Below are 19,808 nucleotides of genomic sequence, written 5' to 3'. Positions count from 1 at the left end.
GGCGGCCCCCGGTGCTGGGGTGCTGCTGGCAGCGCCTGCCTCTTCCCCCCTTTCGGGAAAAATAGGTCAGTCTCTTTCGGCATGTTTTATTTTGCTGTTGATGGAGGCAGCAGCTGCTCTCTCCTGATGGTGAGGAAAGGCCTCGCCAGTCTTCCGTGACTTCCACTCCTTCCTTTAAAGCCATGATCCCTTTTTAAGTAACACGTCTTTCTTTAAGTAACTGAATCTTTCTTAGGAGACCTAATTTTTTTATCTTTTTCATGCTGCATTATCCCTTTACATGATCACTGTGGGCCAGGCATTTTTCAAACCAGTTCCTTTGGAGAGGACCTTATTTTCTCTCCTATATATTTGTTGTTGGCTGGATCTCTCTTCAGGCATACATTTGAGCTGTTAACTAGAGTGCCAGAAGATAGATCATGCCCATCTTTACCCCATCTGTATTTTTTTTCCTGTTTTCCACCACCGTGGAGCTCCCTTTGCAGTCCACATGAGCAGCAATCTGTTTGGAGGCAGCCTGAGGTTTGTCTGCACCAAAAGCATCTGGCCCTCTGGATTGTACCAGCTGCTATGGTTAGAAGTGTGTCACGGACACATGTGGCCATCAGTCGCTGGTGGGCTCATCGCTAATGCTGTAACTGTCCTCAACAATTCCCATGCTGTTCATTTTTAGCCAGCTTCTCATTCCTAAGGGATTACACTGGTCTTTGTTCATCACTGTCCCTTCTGTAGAAAGCCACATGCAAACAAACACGTTGATTCGCTTGGTTAACTTCTGAACTTTTTTCCTAATGTGTGTTGAATGTATTAAAACTCCTCTCTTTTCCTCCCACACAGCTGTATGGGTTGGAATCCTGTGAATTAGGGCTGTACTTAAAAGCATGCTAGGCTATTTTTGCACACCCCATCTCCTCCTGTTTTCCCAGGGAAAGAGAAGATGGTTGAGGAGAAGACAACTTCCTAGGGTATTGTTACAGTGTGCTGAGCCAGTGTTACAGCAAGTCTCATACTGTATTGGTAATTCCCAAAACAAATGCTCTTCCATGCATTGTTTCATGAGTTGAATCCCTTTTATCTCACCTGTATGGAATTTATGTAGAACATTCAGTGCTGGGATAACGCTGTACCATAGTGCACAAAGTGATTTAAAATGTGTCATGTTTTACATTATTGATGCAAATAGCCGAAATTATTTCAGGCCCACACCATTGCTTAGGGTAGCTGTGGTGTAGGGCAGCAGGTGCTCTGACAGTACATCTAAGAGTACTGCCCTGTCATGGTCTGTGCACAACAGATAAATGCTATGCTGTTAGTATGGAGTGAATAATCTCAGTTGTACAATTTACAGTACAACTGATTAAAAAAGACCTTAATTTTCTTCTCAGCCCTACGTGTGTGTATATCAAACAGCTTAATTTTGTTTAAGTTTAATGTTTAATACATGATTTGAATCACATTTGGAACAAGCTTGGAGGAGTAGGAATGAAGAGAACATCCTGTTTTATGAGTAGGGAAGGCCTGTGGTTCAGATGTGTGACTGCAATGGTAAATACCAGATTTTTTTAGTTTTAGTGCACCCTGTATGAACTACTGGGCTGCAGGAGGTGGGAATAAGGTATAGCCCTTTAAAACACATCTTCTCGCAGAGGCAGGGACTGAGACAATGTACAATGAGGCTATTAATTTTTCTTCTTCTTTGGGATATTCACTAAATTAGCAGCAATCTTTCTCTCAAGTTTATGTAACAACTCTGATGCTATTGTAAAGTGCCTATTTTTAAATACGCTTTTTTAAATCTGTGTCTTCCTGCCCACAGAGAAAGAGTGGCATTTGGTTCTTGTGTCTTGTCCATACTGGTGGTCACTGTGGGTCATGCTTGTAACAGGGGACAGATGTGGTGTGAAACATGCCAGATTTTTGCAAAGTGGTGTTGCATAAATTTTAAATGTATTTTCTCTTCTGCTTATTGCTTGGTTTTTGGAAGTTTATACAGCTGGGACTAAGGAAAGTATTGTAAACTTGTCAAGAAAAAAGTAAATTGAAAATAGAGAAATGTATATGAACATAAAGTATCAATAATGACAGCACAGAGATTCCAATGTTTGATTTACTTCTGTACGAAGTTTTTCATCTTCTGAATTAAGGAAAAGCTCTTTGGGAAAGTTATCAGCCTGGCTAAAAGTGGTTTAGTTCTTGCCTAGAAAGGAGCCATTTGTTCTAATATTGCATTGAGCTTAAATTTTCTTCGAGTTAAGTTAGTTCATCCTGAGAACATCCTACTCACAGTTCTTTTTGCTCCATTGTTTAGATGCACTACAACACATTAATAGTTACTTTTTCTTTCTTTGTTTTTTTTTTTTTCCCCCTTTTTTTCTTTTTTTACATAGGCTAGGCAATGATGACAACCAGTTTGAGCTCAGCATGGCCAACAGTGGATGTGAGGTGCATCGCTTCGACCCCAGCATCAAGTCAGCTCACATTCAGGAGGGCCGGCACCTCTGGTACCATCGCCTCTCCATTGACTGGAGGGATCCCAACCCAGCCATTGCAGCTCATAAACTTCACAGCAACACAAAGAAGCTGGGCACAGTGTTGAATGAATTTGGGCATCAGAAGGTAAGGAAGGACGTGGGTGTCAGGTTTCTGACTGCAGGGTTAGGTGTTGGGAGAGCTCCAGATCTCCCTTCTTGCTGCCTGAGGAGACCATGCACTTTCCAAGTTTTTTGTTTTTCCAAGGTTTTTTCTTCAGCAGTACTTCTAATGCAATTCTTGTAGGGGTGTCTTTTCTGTCTTGCTTTCTCTGTGTGCTGATAACAGCCTCAATGATTTTAAATCCCTAGCCCTATACCAAGTACTTTCTTTCTCCTCCTCACTCCTTTTCCCTTGAACTATCTGGTGACACTGGGTGCTAGCACATTTAGTCCTGTGGAAGTTCTGGTCTTTGCCTGAGTATGGAAACTGAGCCACTCATACAGACAAGTTTATAAAGAGAAAACAATATTTGCAACAGTAATTAGAAGAGAAGAGGTAATGGATGGTTTGTTTACATTTTCAAGGTCACTGTTCCTAATTACAGTCCTCAAAAACAAAAACATCCTGTTTTGAAATTGGCAGCAATCTGTGGGGTGTTTTTTAAGCATTTCCCAGTTTGTTTTTAAGGAACTATAAAGACATCAAGAATCTTCAAATCTCAAATGTTGCCATAATACATTTCAGGAAGTTCTTATGTTGCTTTTAAGAGAATTTTTCCTTCAGAGGATATACAAACATGAATTCAAATGCTAATATTCTTCATTGCCTGCAGCTAGTTCTGTGTATCTTTGTTTTTTAAGAAATAGGCAGCCTCGGCTAAGGGAGGAGCTCTTCTGTAGGATTTACAAAGCAAGCAGTGCAATGTTTGTTTGGTTTGTTATTTAAAAATGCAAGATGTCCTTTTTGATTCACTTTTTACTTTTAAAAAAAGTTTTCTTCTGCTACAGCTCTACTGATTGGAACATTTTGAAGATAAGAGCCGAGAAAAAGAGCTTTTTCCTTCTTTTTCCTAGTCATACTGTAACTGTACTAGGCTGTGCATTAGTGAAACATCTGGGGAGACAGAGAGAAGGCTTTTCTTTGATGTGTGTCTTACACTGTTTTGATTTTAGAAGAATTAGTCACACTGCAAAAAATTAATGACCCAATCCAGAAAAAGAATACAAGTCTTGTGATATACCAGACCTGCTGAGGTCAGTGTCAGGTTATCATGGTAGAACAGAGCAGTTGTAACACCTTCTGTGGATGAGAAGGATATATGGGTGAATTCTGAGTGTGTAAGTTTCTGAAAACAGCGGGCTGGATGACAGCCAAGGAACATAATGCACACATAACACAGGCAACCAGGCTTTCCTCTAGCTGTGTATGTATGACATGGGATTTAATTAAGTGTTTTGGTGCATTATTAACAGTGTCTAAAGATACTTGCTTTGATAGCTTTTGGGGAGCTCCCCAGAGCAAAGCTTTGGCTTAGAGAAGTCAGGAGCTGACTCTCTCCCAGTGGGGATAAAGGTGTTACACACTCTGAGACTTTCAGGTGTTTTATACTTATGAAATACCTGAATGGGCTGACTGTCCTCACATTCTTCTGTTTAGGTTTTCTTTAACTTATAAGGAAGGCAGCCTGAGAAGTTGTCTATTGCGTAGAGACATCATTCTTCTGGTGAATGTGAGTGGAATGTTCCTTCAACCAAATAAATAAGTTAATTCAAAACAGTTTCACAGAATATTTTCCGAAGCACTTTTTTCAATTAGAAAATTAAAACATGCTCTTCGTCCCATTTTTAATTTAAAAAACTCTTCTGCCTACCCTCAATGTTGTTCCATTCTCCCTTCAGGTCAGGAATTCCAGGCAGCTGCATTTGAAGTTAATGCCTCATTTTATCCATGCTTTTATTCTTTAAGATTTGGGACTTGATCCAAGACCCTACAGGCGACTGAAACTATTTCCACTGAGGTTAGAAAATCAGGCTGATGAAGACTGCACAGACAAGATCTCCTGGAGTTCTTGCTGTTGTAGTCTGTTGTAGAAAAGAAAACTTGCAGTTTGTGGTGTTTGTGTGCAAAAGAATCAAAGAACTTGGATGGGCTCATTTTCACCCTGACTCAGATGAGAGCGCACCTGCTATTCTGCAGGCAGTACTGGGAACTCATCCACATCAGGGAAACCCATCCTGATGTTTTGGCAAGAAATACAAACACTTTTTGGAGTCAGAGTGGATGTGAGAAAAGATTAGGAGAACTTGATCTTTCTAACTGGCTATGTGGCAAACCAGTCCTCAGTTCTCTGAGTTTCTCTGTAAATAGCCTGGAGGCAGAGGACTTACCTAGTACTATATTAGGATAGTGGCTGACAAAGGAAACGTGTAGTCAGAGTATTTTTGGGAACTCTTAGGGCATGAAATCTCTTAAGCCCTGGAATAATCTCCAAAGGATGTCATGGGAATCTTATTTCCTGATATATAGATCTAAAGTGAAAATTTACTGGTGTATCTTCTGAGAAGAGCAATATTTTATCAGCCACAGGAAAGCATAAAGATGTAAAAATCGATCTTGCTCATCTTCTCTTCTCCTCCCCCCATGCCCTCAACTTTTCTGCTGAACATGCACACTCTGTAGTGCACTCTTGATGAACAGTGGGGAAAAAAGAGAGAAAGCCACTGAGGGCCCATGATTCTTATGGCAGTGGAGTTCAACTTCATCAAAGCTTTCACTTTCCTGTTCTCTAACTACCTACGGGGCTGAGGATACTACAGGGCTGGTGTTTCCCATGGATTAGTGGGATGCATGGGGAGCTTCCTTCCTAGAGGGTTGCTGGATGAATTAATTCAAGTCAGAAGGGATCTTGAATGGCCTTTGGTTCAGTCCTCTGCTTGAAGCAAGGCCAGATGTGAAGTCAGACCAGGTTGTTCAAGGCTTTATCCACTCTGGTCTTGAAAAACACTGAGTTTTCTCCAAAAGAGACTGCCCAGCTTCTCTGGGTCAGATGTTGTCCTGCTGGACTGTTCTCTTCATGAAAATGTTTCTCCTTATATCCAGTCTGAATGTCCCTGATTTCCGTTCATGCCTGTTGGCTCTTGTCCTACTTCTATGCACTGCTAACCCTTAGCCAGAAATTCAAACCAAGCTACTAAGCGTATTCTGTATTCTGAAGATTGTGCTGTGATGCACAATTAAAAAGCTTCAACAGAAAGGCCCTGAGCAGCAGAAAAAAGCAAGAGTTCATTCTGTCCCAAATGGGCATGTGTAGTCACACATGCAAATTCTTATTTCAGTAGTAGTTTTCCTCCCTCTGGAGCTCTGCAGGGCAAGTCTCTTGTCATGCCCTCAGTGTGCTATGAGTTTGCATTCCTTGGCAGTATGGCTCACCAGTGGGTGAAATTGTTTCTTGTAAAACAAATTAGTCTGGAAAGGAGAATCTGAGAGTGCAGAGTAAAACCTTAATTTAATCAGGAAGTGCTCATAGCTGTAACTTTCAGGGGACAGCAGAGCTGCGTTCAACTCCTGCCATTCAAGTTGTCTCGAACAAATTGTGTAAGAGATCAAACTGTGTCATTGTTTGTTAAGAAAATAAATGCAAATCAATCCTGAGTTCAATTTGAAGGCTTTAATTTACACTTTTTCTTCATGTAGGTTTTTTTTTCTGTAACAACTTGGGTAATTTTGCTTCATTTTAATTGAATAGGCTTCGATTTAGGATTTCAAAAGGAGAAACTTCCTTGCCTTCTCCTGTTATTTAATAATCAACACAACTTCAAAACACTATACCCTGAAGTCATTTTGATTAATAACATCATCTCCTCCTAGGCAAGCAATTTATCACTTGCTCTTCTCCTCAAGTAGATACTATAGAATTTATTTCATGCTGCACTTTCAGTTTTGTGGAGGCTGATGGGAAAGGACAAATATTAAAGAAAAGATTAGCTGTTTTTGCTTAAAATCAGCTCTGTTGGTAGTACACAAATAGATATAAAATAAAGTCCAGAGAAAATGTGTAACAGCTTAATTATGCATGGTGATTTTATTAACAAAACAAAAAATAATCTCTTCAGGTTGGGAAATGTCCATGTTCAAGATTTATAGCAATGAAAACTGTGTAATTACTCTTTACTGTGCATAGCTTAGGGCTGTAGGGGCCAGAACAAGCTTTTGAATTCTTGACTCTGCCTAGACAAAACCATTTAACTTTGGTTATCCCTTGCAAGGCTAGACTTTGCCCAGGGAGCCTGGGGGCTGCTTAGTGTGAGTTGCATTCACTGAGGGGCTGCTGTGCCCTAGCTTGGTGTGTGGGTGCCAGCAGTGTTTGCACACTCAGCTCACCTTAACTCACAGCAGGGCCTTAGTACCAGCTGGTGAGCACCTGCAGACTGGTTCTGATGTGGAATCCTGAGCTCAAGATGAGTAGCCAGGAGCTCAGAAGCCCAGGAGCTCTTGCAGGGACAGGTGTCCTTGTCTCTGCTGCTGCTGCAACCGAGGAACATCCCCCCTCACCTTGCTGGAGCAGGAGGCACAAGTTCAGATCTGCTACGTGTGGCTTGGTGTCAGAAAGAACAGATGAGACCAGGTCTCTTGAATTGTTGCATCTCAAATCTTGTAATGTAGTAAATGTTTGGAATTCTGAATTCTTGAAAGGGCTAAATTTTTTCTTTGCTTTTTATGCTTATTTGGGGCTTTTCCAAAATCTCAATTCTAGAAGGAAAAAGCCCACCCTTCATCTGATCTTCACATTATTTTTGCATCCAGTTTTTCTTGTGCAATCAATGGTCTTTAAGCTTAAGTGGCCCTTTTTCTGCAGCTGTTATTTACCATCCACATATAGCAGTGAAGAACAGCCTTTGCTTTTGTAGGGTTATCATGCTGGCCTTTCTAAGATTTCTCCAACATGAGAGATCCTGTATTTCCTGTAACATCTTATTTGTGTTGTGCTGCCCCTCCTGCAGCTGGAGCATCAGTAATCAGTACTATTCAGAAGTGCCAATGGTGTCTCTGCTAAGGCTCAGGCTGTGACTGCCTTCTTCCTGGAAATGTCCTGAGTGTCCTTCCCTGGAAATGTCTGTTCTGTTACTGCTTATCATCTTGTTTGCTTTTTTGTGACTCATCAGGCTGTCTCCCTGTTATATCAGCTTCTGAATGGCACAGTAGAAAGAGTTTCGTCCCAGAGCACTGATTTTTTTCAAAGTGTAAATGGCTGGTCATAACCTATTTGCAGAAGGAGTAACTCTGCACAGCAAAGTCCCGTTTTAGTACTGCACCCTTTTACACGAGGTAGATGCAATACCATAGCATTTAGAACTTGTAGTCTAAATAAATGACCTGCCACAGGATGGAGGAGCATGAACCTCACCTCCATTAACTTAAATTTCTACATTTGAGATAGCTGTTGAGGTCCTTATGGACTCAAGCTAAACTGTTATGGTGCCATTTGTCTCATTTGAGGGCAGATACTGCTGCAGTTTAAGCATTAACTGGTGCCACATGGGAACCTTTTCTTTGGGAGCATCTTAGAGAGCTGGCAAATCTTACTCCCTGTCATGGTTTTAAAGCAGTAACTAAAAAATTACTAGAAAACTTACTTATTTCTTGCTGTGAGATATGGATTAGAACAAGAGCAAAACAGGCTTAAAACTTAAAAGGAATAAAGAAAGTTTATTAACAAACTACAAGAATAACAAAACCAGAATAAAACTTCTAGAAAACCCCTTTTTCTCCCACTACCCAACCATTCCCTTGTTTACATGGCAACATAGGGACAAAAAACCTTGGAACTCTGGTGTTTAAAACAGTCTCAATTCCTGCTAGAGTCTTTTCATCAGCCTTTGTAGAGAAAACAGAAGTCTTCTTCTGCTAATCTATGGAGTTTCTCACAAGAAAACTATTTCTGTTATAGCTTTCTACTTTTCTGATGCCAGCTGCCCGGAAAAAATCTGTCATCAGTTCACTCCTCCCATTTCACATCACTCTGAGGTGTGTTATGGGCCATGAGTCTAGGGACGTCATTTTTAAGGATGAGTTATTCAAAGGCAAAAGTTCTCTTCATCTGTTTCTGTGAGCCTCCCTGGAAACAGAAGTTTTTCTCTTTGCCTCTCAAGGCCTCAAATCTTCAACTATTACTTCTCCCCCTCTGTTCCAGCACCTCACTGTATCACAATTGCTCCACCTTTTGCTCAAAATCCACACTTTGAACACTCCATTCCTACCAATATACTCTGTCATGAATTAAAGGAGTTTTTTCAGAACACTATTGTCAATCTCCATAGCTTTAACAGAAAAATATTTCAGCTTATAAAGCATCTCCTTATTCTCTCTTCCCCATCTAAAACTTGACTCTTTTCTTCACTGTCTTTGATGGTTTTATTATGTCTTTTTCATGTTGATTGTCTCTCTCTCTCTGTCTCTCTGGGAAAAAGGAGTAATTTTTAAGTCTCATCCAGGTAGTAAAAGATTTAAAGTCTTGGAAAGCTGCAGATGTTCATGGTGTCAGGTTTCAGTCCAGCAGCAGAAACTACAAACTAAGCCAGGCTGGCCGGCTCCGTTTCTCCCCCCCCGCCCCTCTGTGGCCTTGTCCGGCCTGGAGGGGGGGGAGGAGGCCGAGACAGAGCCTTGTTACCTCTTCAGAAGCTGGAAACCAAAGAGAGCAGGAGACCCCTGGCTTTACATCTTAAGGGGGTGTTCACAAGTTGATCTCACTTCTCAATGGTAAAAACCGCGGTCAATTCTCAGAAATGACCGATAATTGGTCAGAGGAAAAACTCCCATCAGCCACCAGCAGCTTCAACTTCCCCCCAGCTCCTGAAGCTATTTTAAAGGTAAAGTCACCCCAGGACACTCCCCTTGCTGAAAAGAGGCAGTCAGGCTGGTACAGATGTTTCCAGCTGCAGTTGGAGATGCTGCCTTCTGTAGCCTTGTAATAGTTGCCCCTGAGTAACCTACAAACTCATGGCACACAGTGTTTCTTTCCTGCATGTATGTGTTTTTTTCATTTTCAGGCATAATGTAATCAAGGTGGTGATAGGTCTGTATTTGCTTAGCCATCTGGGGCTGCTGCTGCCTAAAATATTTTAATTGTAAGTAGATTGAAGAGTTTGGCTGAAACTAAAAATGGGTTTGACAACCTCATTTCTGGAAGCAAAGATCTTTGGATCGTGATCTACTGCACACCACCTCTTGCTCTCGGTGTTGTGTGCACAAAGTGCCTCATGCACTTTCTTTTACAGGGTTTTCTCTTGGTCCCTTACATCTCCTCTGCCTCATTTAAATTCTCTCCACCAGGAGCACTTCTCAAGACATTGTTAAGAATATTGGTATTTCTAGAGAGGGACCTGAAGGTGCTGTTTAGTATGCAATTGTCATGCATGGAGGAAAGATCTTTTTAATGATACTATTGGCTGAATATGGTGCAATCCATAGCCTTTTTTTCCCCTAGGAAAAGGCCTAGTTCGATGCCTGAATTGTAATGAAAGTGTTGAAGTATTGCACTGTTGAAGCAGAACTTACTCAGGTCATCTTTCAAAAAAAAGAAATAAAGGCACTTTCAAAGCATATTATTGTCTGCTAAAAATTTGAAGGGAATGACAATTCTTTTTAGGGTTTTATTTTCTTTTTTTTGTTGTTGTTGTCTTTGTTGTGGTTGTTAACACCTTCCTGAAAAAAATCAGGTGATAAAAATCTGCTTTCCCCCAGCTTTGCTAGAGGGCTGTGCAAGCTGTGTTCAATTCCACCTTCTTATTTGAGTTTGTCAATGTCTAAAGCTTGCATTCAGAGGAGCATGGCACTTGCCGCAGGCACTGTGGAGTTAGCATTGCTGCGCTGCTGCTGTAGGAAACTGTTCAGTCCTGGTTTCCTCCTCCTGTAAAACCTGGAGCTGGGCAGGAGCTTGGGGAGCCTCCCCTGCTTCACCTGCTGAGCTCAGACCTGTATGACACACTCCCCAGCTCCTCCTTAAGCCATCGACCCTGGCTTAAACACAGTAATGTAAATCTTACAGTTTCAATTTGGCCAAGGTACTGAGTATCTGGTCAAGGTGGTGGTCCATGACATGGCATAGGTTTAATGAGAATTGGGAGCAACCACTTTCTATGACCATCCTGGTTTTTCTCTGCTACCCATCTTCCTCACAATTTCCCAGTGGTGTTGACATTAACAAGCACTTCAGATAGATGTCCTATCCAGAACCTCTAGGAGCTTTCTAAAAAAAATGTACTTTTGTTTTTCTCCCCACATTTGACCCTCCTTCTGTCATGGTTTACAATTCTAGCCATTGGAATCGGCCATATCTTGCTTAAATACTTTCACCTTAGTGTCTGGATCCTTTCTGGTCTCTCTTTTGATCTGACAGCAGTTTAAGGTTCCATTCTCAAAAATTTGAAGTCCAGAGGTCAAAGGCTTAGCAGCTCTTCCTGCCCCTCTTGAATGGCTGTCCCAGATGAAATCTGAGTTGTGGAAGCATTTTGTGATGGTTTTTATTCACATTTTCAGGAATGTACATGCAGCTTTCTTCCTGTCATGGTTACAAGCAAATAGCAGAGTGGACAGACAGAGAGGCAGAAGGGAGGCAGGTAGGCACCTTGGACTAAAAATGGAATGAAACAAATAGATCCCTACCGAAGGGTGTAATCTCTCAAAGAACTTTATTGCTCTGGCAGGTGCAGATGAGAACCAATTTCTCCACCAGATTTAACTGGAACTACTTGGATATACCAGGGCTGCAGATTCTCATCCTGCAAGAGATGTTCTTTGAGGTGTGGTAGACATTTTTTGAACATGGGACTCTGATTCCTTTTTTCAATTACTTACATTTTGAAGGCCCCCATGGGCGCTGCCTTAATAAACCATAGAAGGTCTTGCAGCCAAAATGCTGCTTGCTCTGAGCAACTGTTTTATGGTAGCCTAAGCCCTCTGTCCCTTGCACTCCCTGCACACCCTTGCAGGTCTTGCTCCTCAGGGCTTTGGAATCAATTGTTGCTTCACCATTTGCCTTCTATCGCAAACCTCCTCCGCTGACAGCCCCCTCGTCCTGCTGCAGTGTGCTTGTCCTGTTGCTGCTGGCTTTCACTTTTAGCAAGACCAGGACAGTGTGGCTTTATGCAAGCATGGAGCCGTGTCCCGCCATCCGCGCGTGGTGCTGGGGCAGCACAAACCGACTGCAAATGTTTGTTCCTCTCTAATGAAGAGGCTCGAGGGTCTAGCATATACCATTTATTCTTTTGAGTAAATATCCGTTCCCACAGGCATCCAGCAGCGTCTGGCAGAGGAGATCAAAAGAACAGAAAGGAAAGGGCTTTCCCCCCTTTGTGGGGGGAGTGGGCAGCAGGACATCTCCTGCAGGATTGGATGGCTGGATGTGCGTTTTGCAAAGCAACCCATGCACACAGCCAGGGCTGCGCACGGAGAGGCTCTGCTTCCAGCTTGGCTGCTGGAGGAGTGCATGCAGTATTTAAAATGTCTCTTTGCAGCATGGGCAACGGCAAGCAGAGCTTTTGCAGCTTATCAGGCTGTTAATAACTTAAACTCAGGGTTTCTGCAGATCCCTGGTGGGATTTATCCTTTTTGGGCAATGTAGACATTAGATTGAAGGACTAGGTGAGGGGTCTGGGTTGTTTTCACCTTTTAGTGTACAACAGGAGAGCCATGGAAACTGGAAAAGGTAACAGGGTGCAAACAGGAGCTGGGACACAGTGTTTCTGAGCAGAGGCGCACACTTGTGAGCTTCTGCCACTCAGAGCAGATGAGGAGGTCACTGTTTGAGGGCTTATGTCCTCACAGTGACTTTTCACCATTTCCTCTGAAGAAGTATCACTTCAATGAGGTGAGGTTCCTGTTGCCTGCTCTGAGACTATTCTCAGTTTAAAGAAATGGGGAACAAAGATGTTTGATGCTCAGTTTTTCTTGTAAGCGGAAGGTCTTCCTCCTCAGCCATGTCCATGTGCAGTGTGTGTCTGCTCCATGCAGAGGGTTTGTAGAACCAGTTCTCTGGGTCACTGTACAGGAACCTTGGTCTTGCTGGGTAGCAAGCTAGACAAGATGTTTGGCTTTAAGATCATTATAGTGTAGAGCTAGCTAAACCCATCAAACCTGTCTGAAAATCAATTCAGGTTTGGGGGACCTGTATTATTGTATGACCAGAAGATGATTAACAAGTGACCTGCTGTCTCTGACTAGTCCAGTGCCCAGCATAAAATAGGAAAGATGCCAAGGACTGGTCCCATGACAAAAAATTATGTTTGTGGTGACAGAAGGCTACAGGTGAAAACCTGTGACCTCCTGACCAAATGCAGCCAGGGAGAAAGGATTTCAGGCCATGCTGATCTTGTAAATCAGCTGGGGGTTGTTTGTCCAAAGACTATGTTGTCCGCTGGTGAAGTGTCATTGAAAGGAGCCTTCTGCCAGCTAAAAGGCCTCTTCTTCTCTGCCTGTCCACTGGAGTAAGAGGCATTGCTTCACTGGTCCAGTTAACTGGACTGGAGGCGGTCTATGTATCTTTTATTCTATAATGGATCCTCCAAGAGAAATTGCTTCAAGATGGAGAGAGTATATGGGAAATGTCATGGCATCAGAGACCAAGGGAAGAGATGGGGAATTAAAGCACCAGATTTTCCCCAGACCTGGGCTCTGAGGCTGTGGGAAGGAGACACCTGGGGTGGCAGTATGGATCTTTCCTAGGAACTTTCCCATAGTGCTCGTAGTGCTTCTGAGCATGCAGCTGAGATTGATGCCACCTGCATCAAAAGTGGGCTTTCTGGATGGGTGCATTTGTTTGGAGCCATTACTGCTTCTGGCAAGCTGTTGCTGTGTGGATAGTAGGCTGTGAGAGAGTTAAATAAGGTTTTTGAAATATGATTTTGAAACATTTTCTCTGATTTAAGTGGTAAACATAGTATTACTTTATATCCTGCCCTGGATGTGGGTTCATGGAAGTACATCACCAGAACTGGGAGACTGTCACTTGCAAGGCTGTGGAGAATAAGTGGTGAGAGCAGAGGAACAAAGCTTGCCTGCACTCACTGCAGGTTTTCTGTTTCAGTGATGTGTATATTGTATGAGTAACTTCCACTGGCCAGTTGCCCTTTACTGTAAAAAAAGAGTAAAGACCCTGTAAGCACCCAACTGCACAAATCAGCTTTGTGACTTTGATGCCTTAAGCAGATTCTTGAAGATGTGCCCTATCTGTCACACACTGGGAGTGAATAATCTCAAATGACACAATCGTCCCGGAGCCAGTTTGAAACTGGCTGTATAGACCACCACAGAGAGGTGGAAATGTGACCAGGAAGGAATGGAAGTAGCTTGAAAGAGAAGAGCTGCTGTTTGGAGCTGTACATCACTGATCAGTGGCAATTGACTTTTCTCCTGATTTCAGTATCTGTGTTGCTCTGGCCAGGCCCTCAGCAGTCCTGGTCTCCCCAGCAGATGCTCAGAGAGAGAGAGGCAGGATGTTCCCCCCTCCCACCGGTCTCAGGGAGCATGGGAAGAGACAGTCCCAAGCTGCCGGGAGCATAATTTGCTATTAGGCTATGTGGCATCCTGGCTGCCATCAATTACAGCCTTCACTCAGAATAAAAGGGAATGAAGGGGACTTTACATCCAAGCCATCCCCTGCTGGTGAGGACGGGCTGTGGATGCATTTTGAGAGGAAAGAAAATGAGGAAAGTATCATGCTGAAAATTTGCATATGGGAAAAGGATAAGAGGGAAGTTACAGGTGAACAAAACACACTCAAGAACCTGTTGTTGCCTGCAAAGATGTGCTATCAAAATGTAAATTAAACAACCTTTTCTAGAGTTTTGTTTTCTGAGGACAGAGAATTGTACTTAGGTAGAGAGGGGAAAAATTGATGGACAAGCCAGCAAACCATTTCTTGCTGTACAGCTGATGTCAAAATGGTAACCTGGTATCACACGAAGCCAGAACAGAGGAATATTTTTCTCTCAAACTCTAAGAGCAGCCCCACAGTTCGGGAGGCTGGGGTGGTTCTGAGCTCTGTCCCTGTGCCTGAAAGCTGTAGCCAGCTCTCCTCTCCCTCCTCCCAAGCTTACACTGCAGACCTGCCCCTGCAGAACTGGAGGGATCCTCTGTACCTGACCTGCATTTGCTGGTTTTGCCTTTCCTGGCTTCCACTTCCACATGCTGAGCTCATGCTGGAAGTAATACAGCTAAATTGCTTCCTCCAGCTACTCATTCTCAATTGACTCTTCTCCATGGGGAGCTTTAAATGATGCCCACGGGGCAGCACCGAGCCTGAAATCCCTGTTAACCCTGGTATTTCAAAAGCGATCAAGGTGAACAGAGCTCAGATCTCTGCTTTAGGAAATGATGCACACTTGTAACAAGTCATTACCCTAAAAAGAAGAAATGAGCCTTCATACTGTATGTGTTGACCTTCACTAAGTAAAACACAATTTTTTCAGCTTTTTTATATGCTTGAGCATGCATGAGCATGGTCCCCCCCCTTTTTTTTTTTCCCCAAGTGTAAGTGGTACAATGATGCAGTGGTTTTTCAAGGGAGCTAAACTGAGAAAACGTTCAAAAATCCACATTCTTTTTTACCTTTTTTTTTACTTTTACTAACCTAGTTAGTTCATGTAGGATAAGAGGATTTATGGAAGGTAAGAGGATCCAGCCTTTGTGAGTGCTTGAAACTCACTGCCATAACTTTACCTTCAGGCACTGTAGGTCTTTGCCCTCCAGGATTTATTCACAGCAGCAGACTCCAGCTCCTGGGTGAATTAGAGCTCTGAATTTATAGATTTGTCCACTAATCCTTTCACTGCCACTGATCACTTTGGATCAAGGCAACTGGAAGGTGGTAGTGCATTTCTTATCGGCAGTGTGCTGCTTATCACCGATGGTAAATGTCTCCTGAGCTGTCTAATCATCACAAAACTTGCATTTGGTGTTAGCAGGATGCTTGTAATTTGCTCAGATACTCCAAAACAGAGCTGTTCTGCCATTCATTTTACACTATCCATGGCATGCAATGGAGACTCTGGGCAGAGAGGGACTGCCTGAAAGGCAGGCACAAAAGTTGGTGTGTTGAGACAGGTACCTTCCTTCCTCCAGGTTTCTGAGCAGTGCAGGGCACTAAGAGCAACAAACAGCCTCTGGTTTGTGTATGCAGCACATCTCCACTAGCCTTGTGTTTCTTTCCCGGACATTTCATTATGTGTTCAAGCTGTTATTGTAGTAACTCATTTTCTCCTACTAAAACACTGGTTAGCAGCCACTTTTCAGATCAATTTTGCAAATACAGCACAGAGCATGCAGAGTGCCTGCTGAGCAGCCAGAGCAGCAGTTAATGTCACAAGAGAAAAACAAACAAACCTGAAGGACTGGAAACATTACCATGGGAAAAAGATATCCTACTGATGCCATAAAGTAAGATCATGGGAAAACAAAGCCAAATGCCTAGAAATATTTCGTCCCCTATCCATCCACCCCTTTCCCCAAGAAGAAAAAAAGGGTTTGAATGATTTTTCCACTTTCAAAGTCTCATAAGTCCCTCAGAGATAAAAATCTGTGGTTTCTTCAGTGCGGCTGTGGTCCTGTGGCAATTGCACCGGTGTGGAACCAACTGCCTGCAGAACTGCATTACAGGTAGAGATATGAGTTGGTATTTGCAAAATAAATAACCAATTTAAATGTATGAAGGAAAACAAGTGAGCTCACCCATGATGTAGTTCTCAGCTGAAATGTCATGAGCTGCATCATTTATATTCAGCCTCCCCTTGAACCCAAAGGAGCGCTGTGTTCAACTGTTTCGCTGACCCGCGGATGGACAGACTGACAGGCTCTTTGTTAGAGAGGCAAGCTAGGAAATACCAGAGCTAAGGTTGTCCGTGCAACCTTCCTTTCCGCTCCCCATGCAGACATACCACAATGTGGGCTTTAATTCCACAATCCCTCAGTCATTTTCCACTGGCCCCCTGCCTCCTACAGTGTGAAGGAGGCACAATGCCTCCTTAATGAGCACACAAGCGGTAGCTTGGCTTATTATGATTTGCTCTGAGACCATGGACCTCCTTCAAGTCCTGCTCTGAAAATGTGGTGTTTTGTTTCCAGCTGTTTTACAGCTTGTTCCACCCAAATCTCACAGCCCTTCACATGCTCAGCCCCTGCACTCTCACTCAGTGATTAATGCCCTTGTTTTACAGATGGAGACCAGAATGGGCAAGTGTCCAGCACCTACAGATTCCTGCCATGCCATGTCCATCCATAGTGCTGGGGCACAGCCCTGAGGAGGGCTGATGTGGCTGTGAGCTCTGCACCTCAGCCCCCAGCATCTCCAATCAGCCATCCATGGAGCAAGGGAAGGTAGACATGGCCACCTCTTGCCACAGACCTGTGGTTTCTTGGCTGTGGCCCATGCGAAGCACAGCTCTGGTTGTACTGGAGATGTGCTCACAGCACAAGCCCTGCCCTGTGCCCAGGGCAGAGAGGTTTGTGACCCCCACAGATGGGGCATGGCATGACACCAGCCAGGTGCCCTGGGATGGGGCAGCTTAGGAGAACAGTTGCCTTGTAAGTGCTTTTCCATTACCTGCCCACATTTCTCTCCTATGCCTGCACAGGTTCCTTTTTTCATACTGCCACAAACAAATGGTTAAAGTGGACTGCCAGAGAGAATCTGGGGGTTTTGTTGGGTTTTTGGGTTTTTTTGGTTATTTTTTTGTTTGTTTTTTGCATGGTTTGATTTTTGGTTTTTTGGGGGTTTTTCTTTGGGTTTTTTTTTTTAGGAATTCTTTACTAAATAAAGTCTTCAGTTTTTCACTTCAAACCCATCTTGAGTGTGAGCAGATGGGCAGAAGCATCAGCTCAGGTGGAACTGGCACAGGCATGCCCTACTCTCATGGTGTAGAGCTTTCTCCTGCTGGGCTCTGGAAAACAAGCTGAGCTCTTCAGCTTGTGACCACTGCTGCACTGTGGTCATTGTTTTCTACCAGGTGTGAAATGGTGGTGAAATGCTCTTTTTATGTTAAAGCATCAGCTTGCCTCCCCCAGCTAATCTCTAATCTCTAATCTCTAAACAAAGTCAACCCACAGTTGTGTTGGGCTGTGAGAAGTTTGATTGCAGAATATCTCACTACAAAATTAAATAATGGTCTAAAACTAGAACACAGCACTTTTCTGGTAGATCTGTTACTCCCTTCAAACACCTTCACATCTTCTTTTCCTCTATGTTTTGTTCTTTGGAGGAGCTGCCCTTAAAATTCTGAAGACTCTTTGCATAGTTATCCTTTGTTTTGGTCCTCCTCTCTCATCATCTGTAGTGATGCCTGTGAAAGCTTCAGCCAGCAACTTGGCCAAGGGCAGTAGATCACCAGAGCTGCTCACATTGTTCATATTTTTGCTTTGGTCTCCTCTTGCACTTGTGTGATGCATGTAGCATGACTCACGAGCGCTCAACTATGGTACAGGTAATCATTGTCAGTGGGTTTGGGTCTGTCATTTGGTTTTGTGTCTTCTTTCATAGCTGTGATGCCTCCCAAGAACAGTGAAGGAACCAGTAACATGCTTTGGTTATAGGAGCAGCTTGCAGTACACAGCATTTCAACCATGGGTTGGAGGCGGGAGGGAAAGGGCTGTGAACAGTCAAACGTGAAGCGCTGTGTACTGCCTGTGTTAGCCCTCTGAGACTTTTTGATTATTTTTTTTTTAATACAAAATGAATAACCATGTGTATTGAAAAATGATCAACCCTGGCCTCAGATGTTACTGTAACTGCAAAGTTTCTCATTTTCACACAGTAATGGTGCTTTTGTTGCAGATTGATGTCCTCAAGGCAGACGTGGAGAGTGCCGAGTGGAAAATTTTGGAAAACCTGATCCTGGAAGATGTTGTTGAGCAGATAGGACAGTTGGTCTTTGAGGTGCACATCCACTGGCCTGGGTTTGAGGTCAGTGGCAATGACAGCACCGTGGTGCGGTACTGGTACAGTCTGCTCCGAGAACTGGAGCTGAAGGACTTCAAGCTTTTTCATACCTACAAAGACTTATCAAAACCACAGGTGTTTCTGAAAAAGGAAGCCTTCAACGCCAGTAGCTGTTACACACTGAGCTGGGTAAATACAAGATGGAAATAGCAGAAAGGAATTTATGATGTGCGATTGCAAGCCATCTGGCCCCATAGCGTTATTGAAGAGGATTTTGGCGTCGCTGGCTAAAGTTGCTAAATATGCACACAGTGACTGCTAACAAAATGAGCTGGCTTTTATATTTATATGTTGTCAAAAGAGCTGGCAGTAGGAGAAGATACATGGTGCAGTTTTGTATAGCAATATATTTGCCAGTGGGTACATTGTCCCAGAGGACAGAGGTTTCTGTAAAGATTTGTCTGTGGGAGCTAAGAGCAAGGCTTTTCCAGGCTGCCCTGTGCTTGAGCATGCCAGCAAGGAGGGCATCCCTCTGGGCTGCCCTGGGAAGCTGTGCTGGCTGAGCAGGGCCAGCCCTTGGGCAGGAGAGTGCTTGTGATGAGGTGTCTTTTTAAGAAAATGTCAAGTGTTACTTCTCTGTAAAGTGATCATCTTTGATTTATACGTATTTTACTTTGGCCTTGTTTCCTATGGAACAAATTTTAGGCAAGAACAGTATGTTCTTGAACCCACTGGCAAATTTCAGCTGAATTTGGCTGAGACAGAAATCACCACCAAACTAAACTTCTATTTCTTTGAGCAGCTTCTGAGTGCTCTGACTGAGGTTTCTTGAGCTAGTCTGGCTGCAGAAAGTGACTTCAATGCTTCTAACACAGGAGACAGTGGGACAGAGACACTCAGCTGCTGGATAAGCTGCTGCCAGAGCTCCCCTTCCTCACCCACAAGAGCCTTCAGCCACAGAAGACAGGGCTTCCCTAGTTCATCTGCTCAAAGAACAGCTTGATTGAAATTACTCATGCAATGGCTGCAGCTAGTGGTTTTTGATCTAGTGAGTTATAGGTAAGAGATGAAAATGCAACCTGGTCTTTTTTGTTTGTTTTGGTTTAGTTGAACCAGTCCTGGTTGCCTTTTCCAGTGCTGTGCCTCACCACCTCTCCCTGGCATAAGAAGGCCAGACCCTGGATCTGCACTGATGCTGGCAGAGGTGGTGGCCCAAGCAGGTGCCCAGGAATGCAGCTGTGCTGGGGCTCTGCAGGCTGGAATGTGGATTGTCTGCAGTGTCCCTGGGAGCCTTTGACATTCCCCAAAGAGCTAAGGAATTGGGGAGCTAAAAATATTATATATAGCAGGTTGTATTTTTTTCTTATCTTTGGATGAATTTTGACATTAAACTTTGCATTAAAATACAAGA

General features: G+C 43.4%; 1 protein-coding gene across 2 annotated transcripts in view; it reads left to right on the top strand.

Annotated features, from left to right (window-relative positions):
- The window catches only part of METTL24 (methyltransferase like 24), a 67,553-nt gene extending 47,745 nt beyond the window's left edge, over nucleotides 1-19,808 (top strand). For both annotated transcript variants that reach the window (XM_058834920.1, XM_058834919.1), the window contains exons 4-5: nucleotides 2,388-2,616; nucleotides 18,293-19,808. In XM_058834920.1, coding sequence (XP_058690903.1) covers nucleotides 2,388-2,616; nucleotides 18,293-18,607 — 544 coding nt within the window. In that variant the 3' untranslated portion in view covers nucleotides 18,608-19,808. The remainder of the gene's footprint in view (nucleotides 1-2,387; nucleotides 2,617-18,292) is intronic.

The sequence above is a fragment of the Poecile atricapillus genome, chromosome 3, assembly GCF_030490865.1.
Source record: "Poecile atricapillus isolate bPoeAtr1 chromosome 3, bPoeAtr1.hap1, whole genome shotgun sequence".
NCBI classification, from domain to species: domain Eukaryota; kingdom Metazoa; phylum Chordata; class Aves; order Passeriformes; family Paridae; genus Poecile; species Poecile atricapillus.
This window is presented reverse-complemented; position numbering and strand designations above follow the sequence as displayed.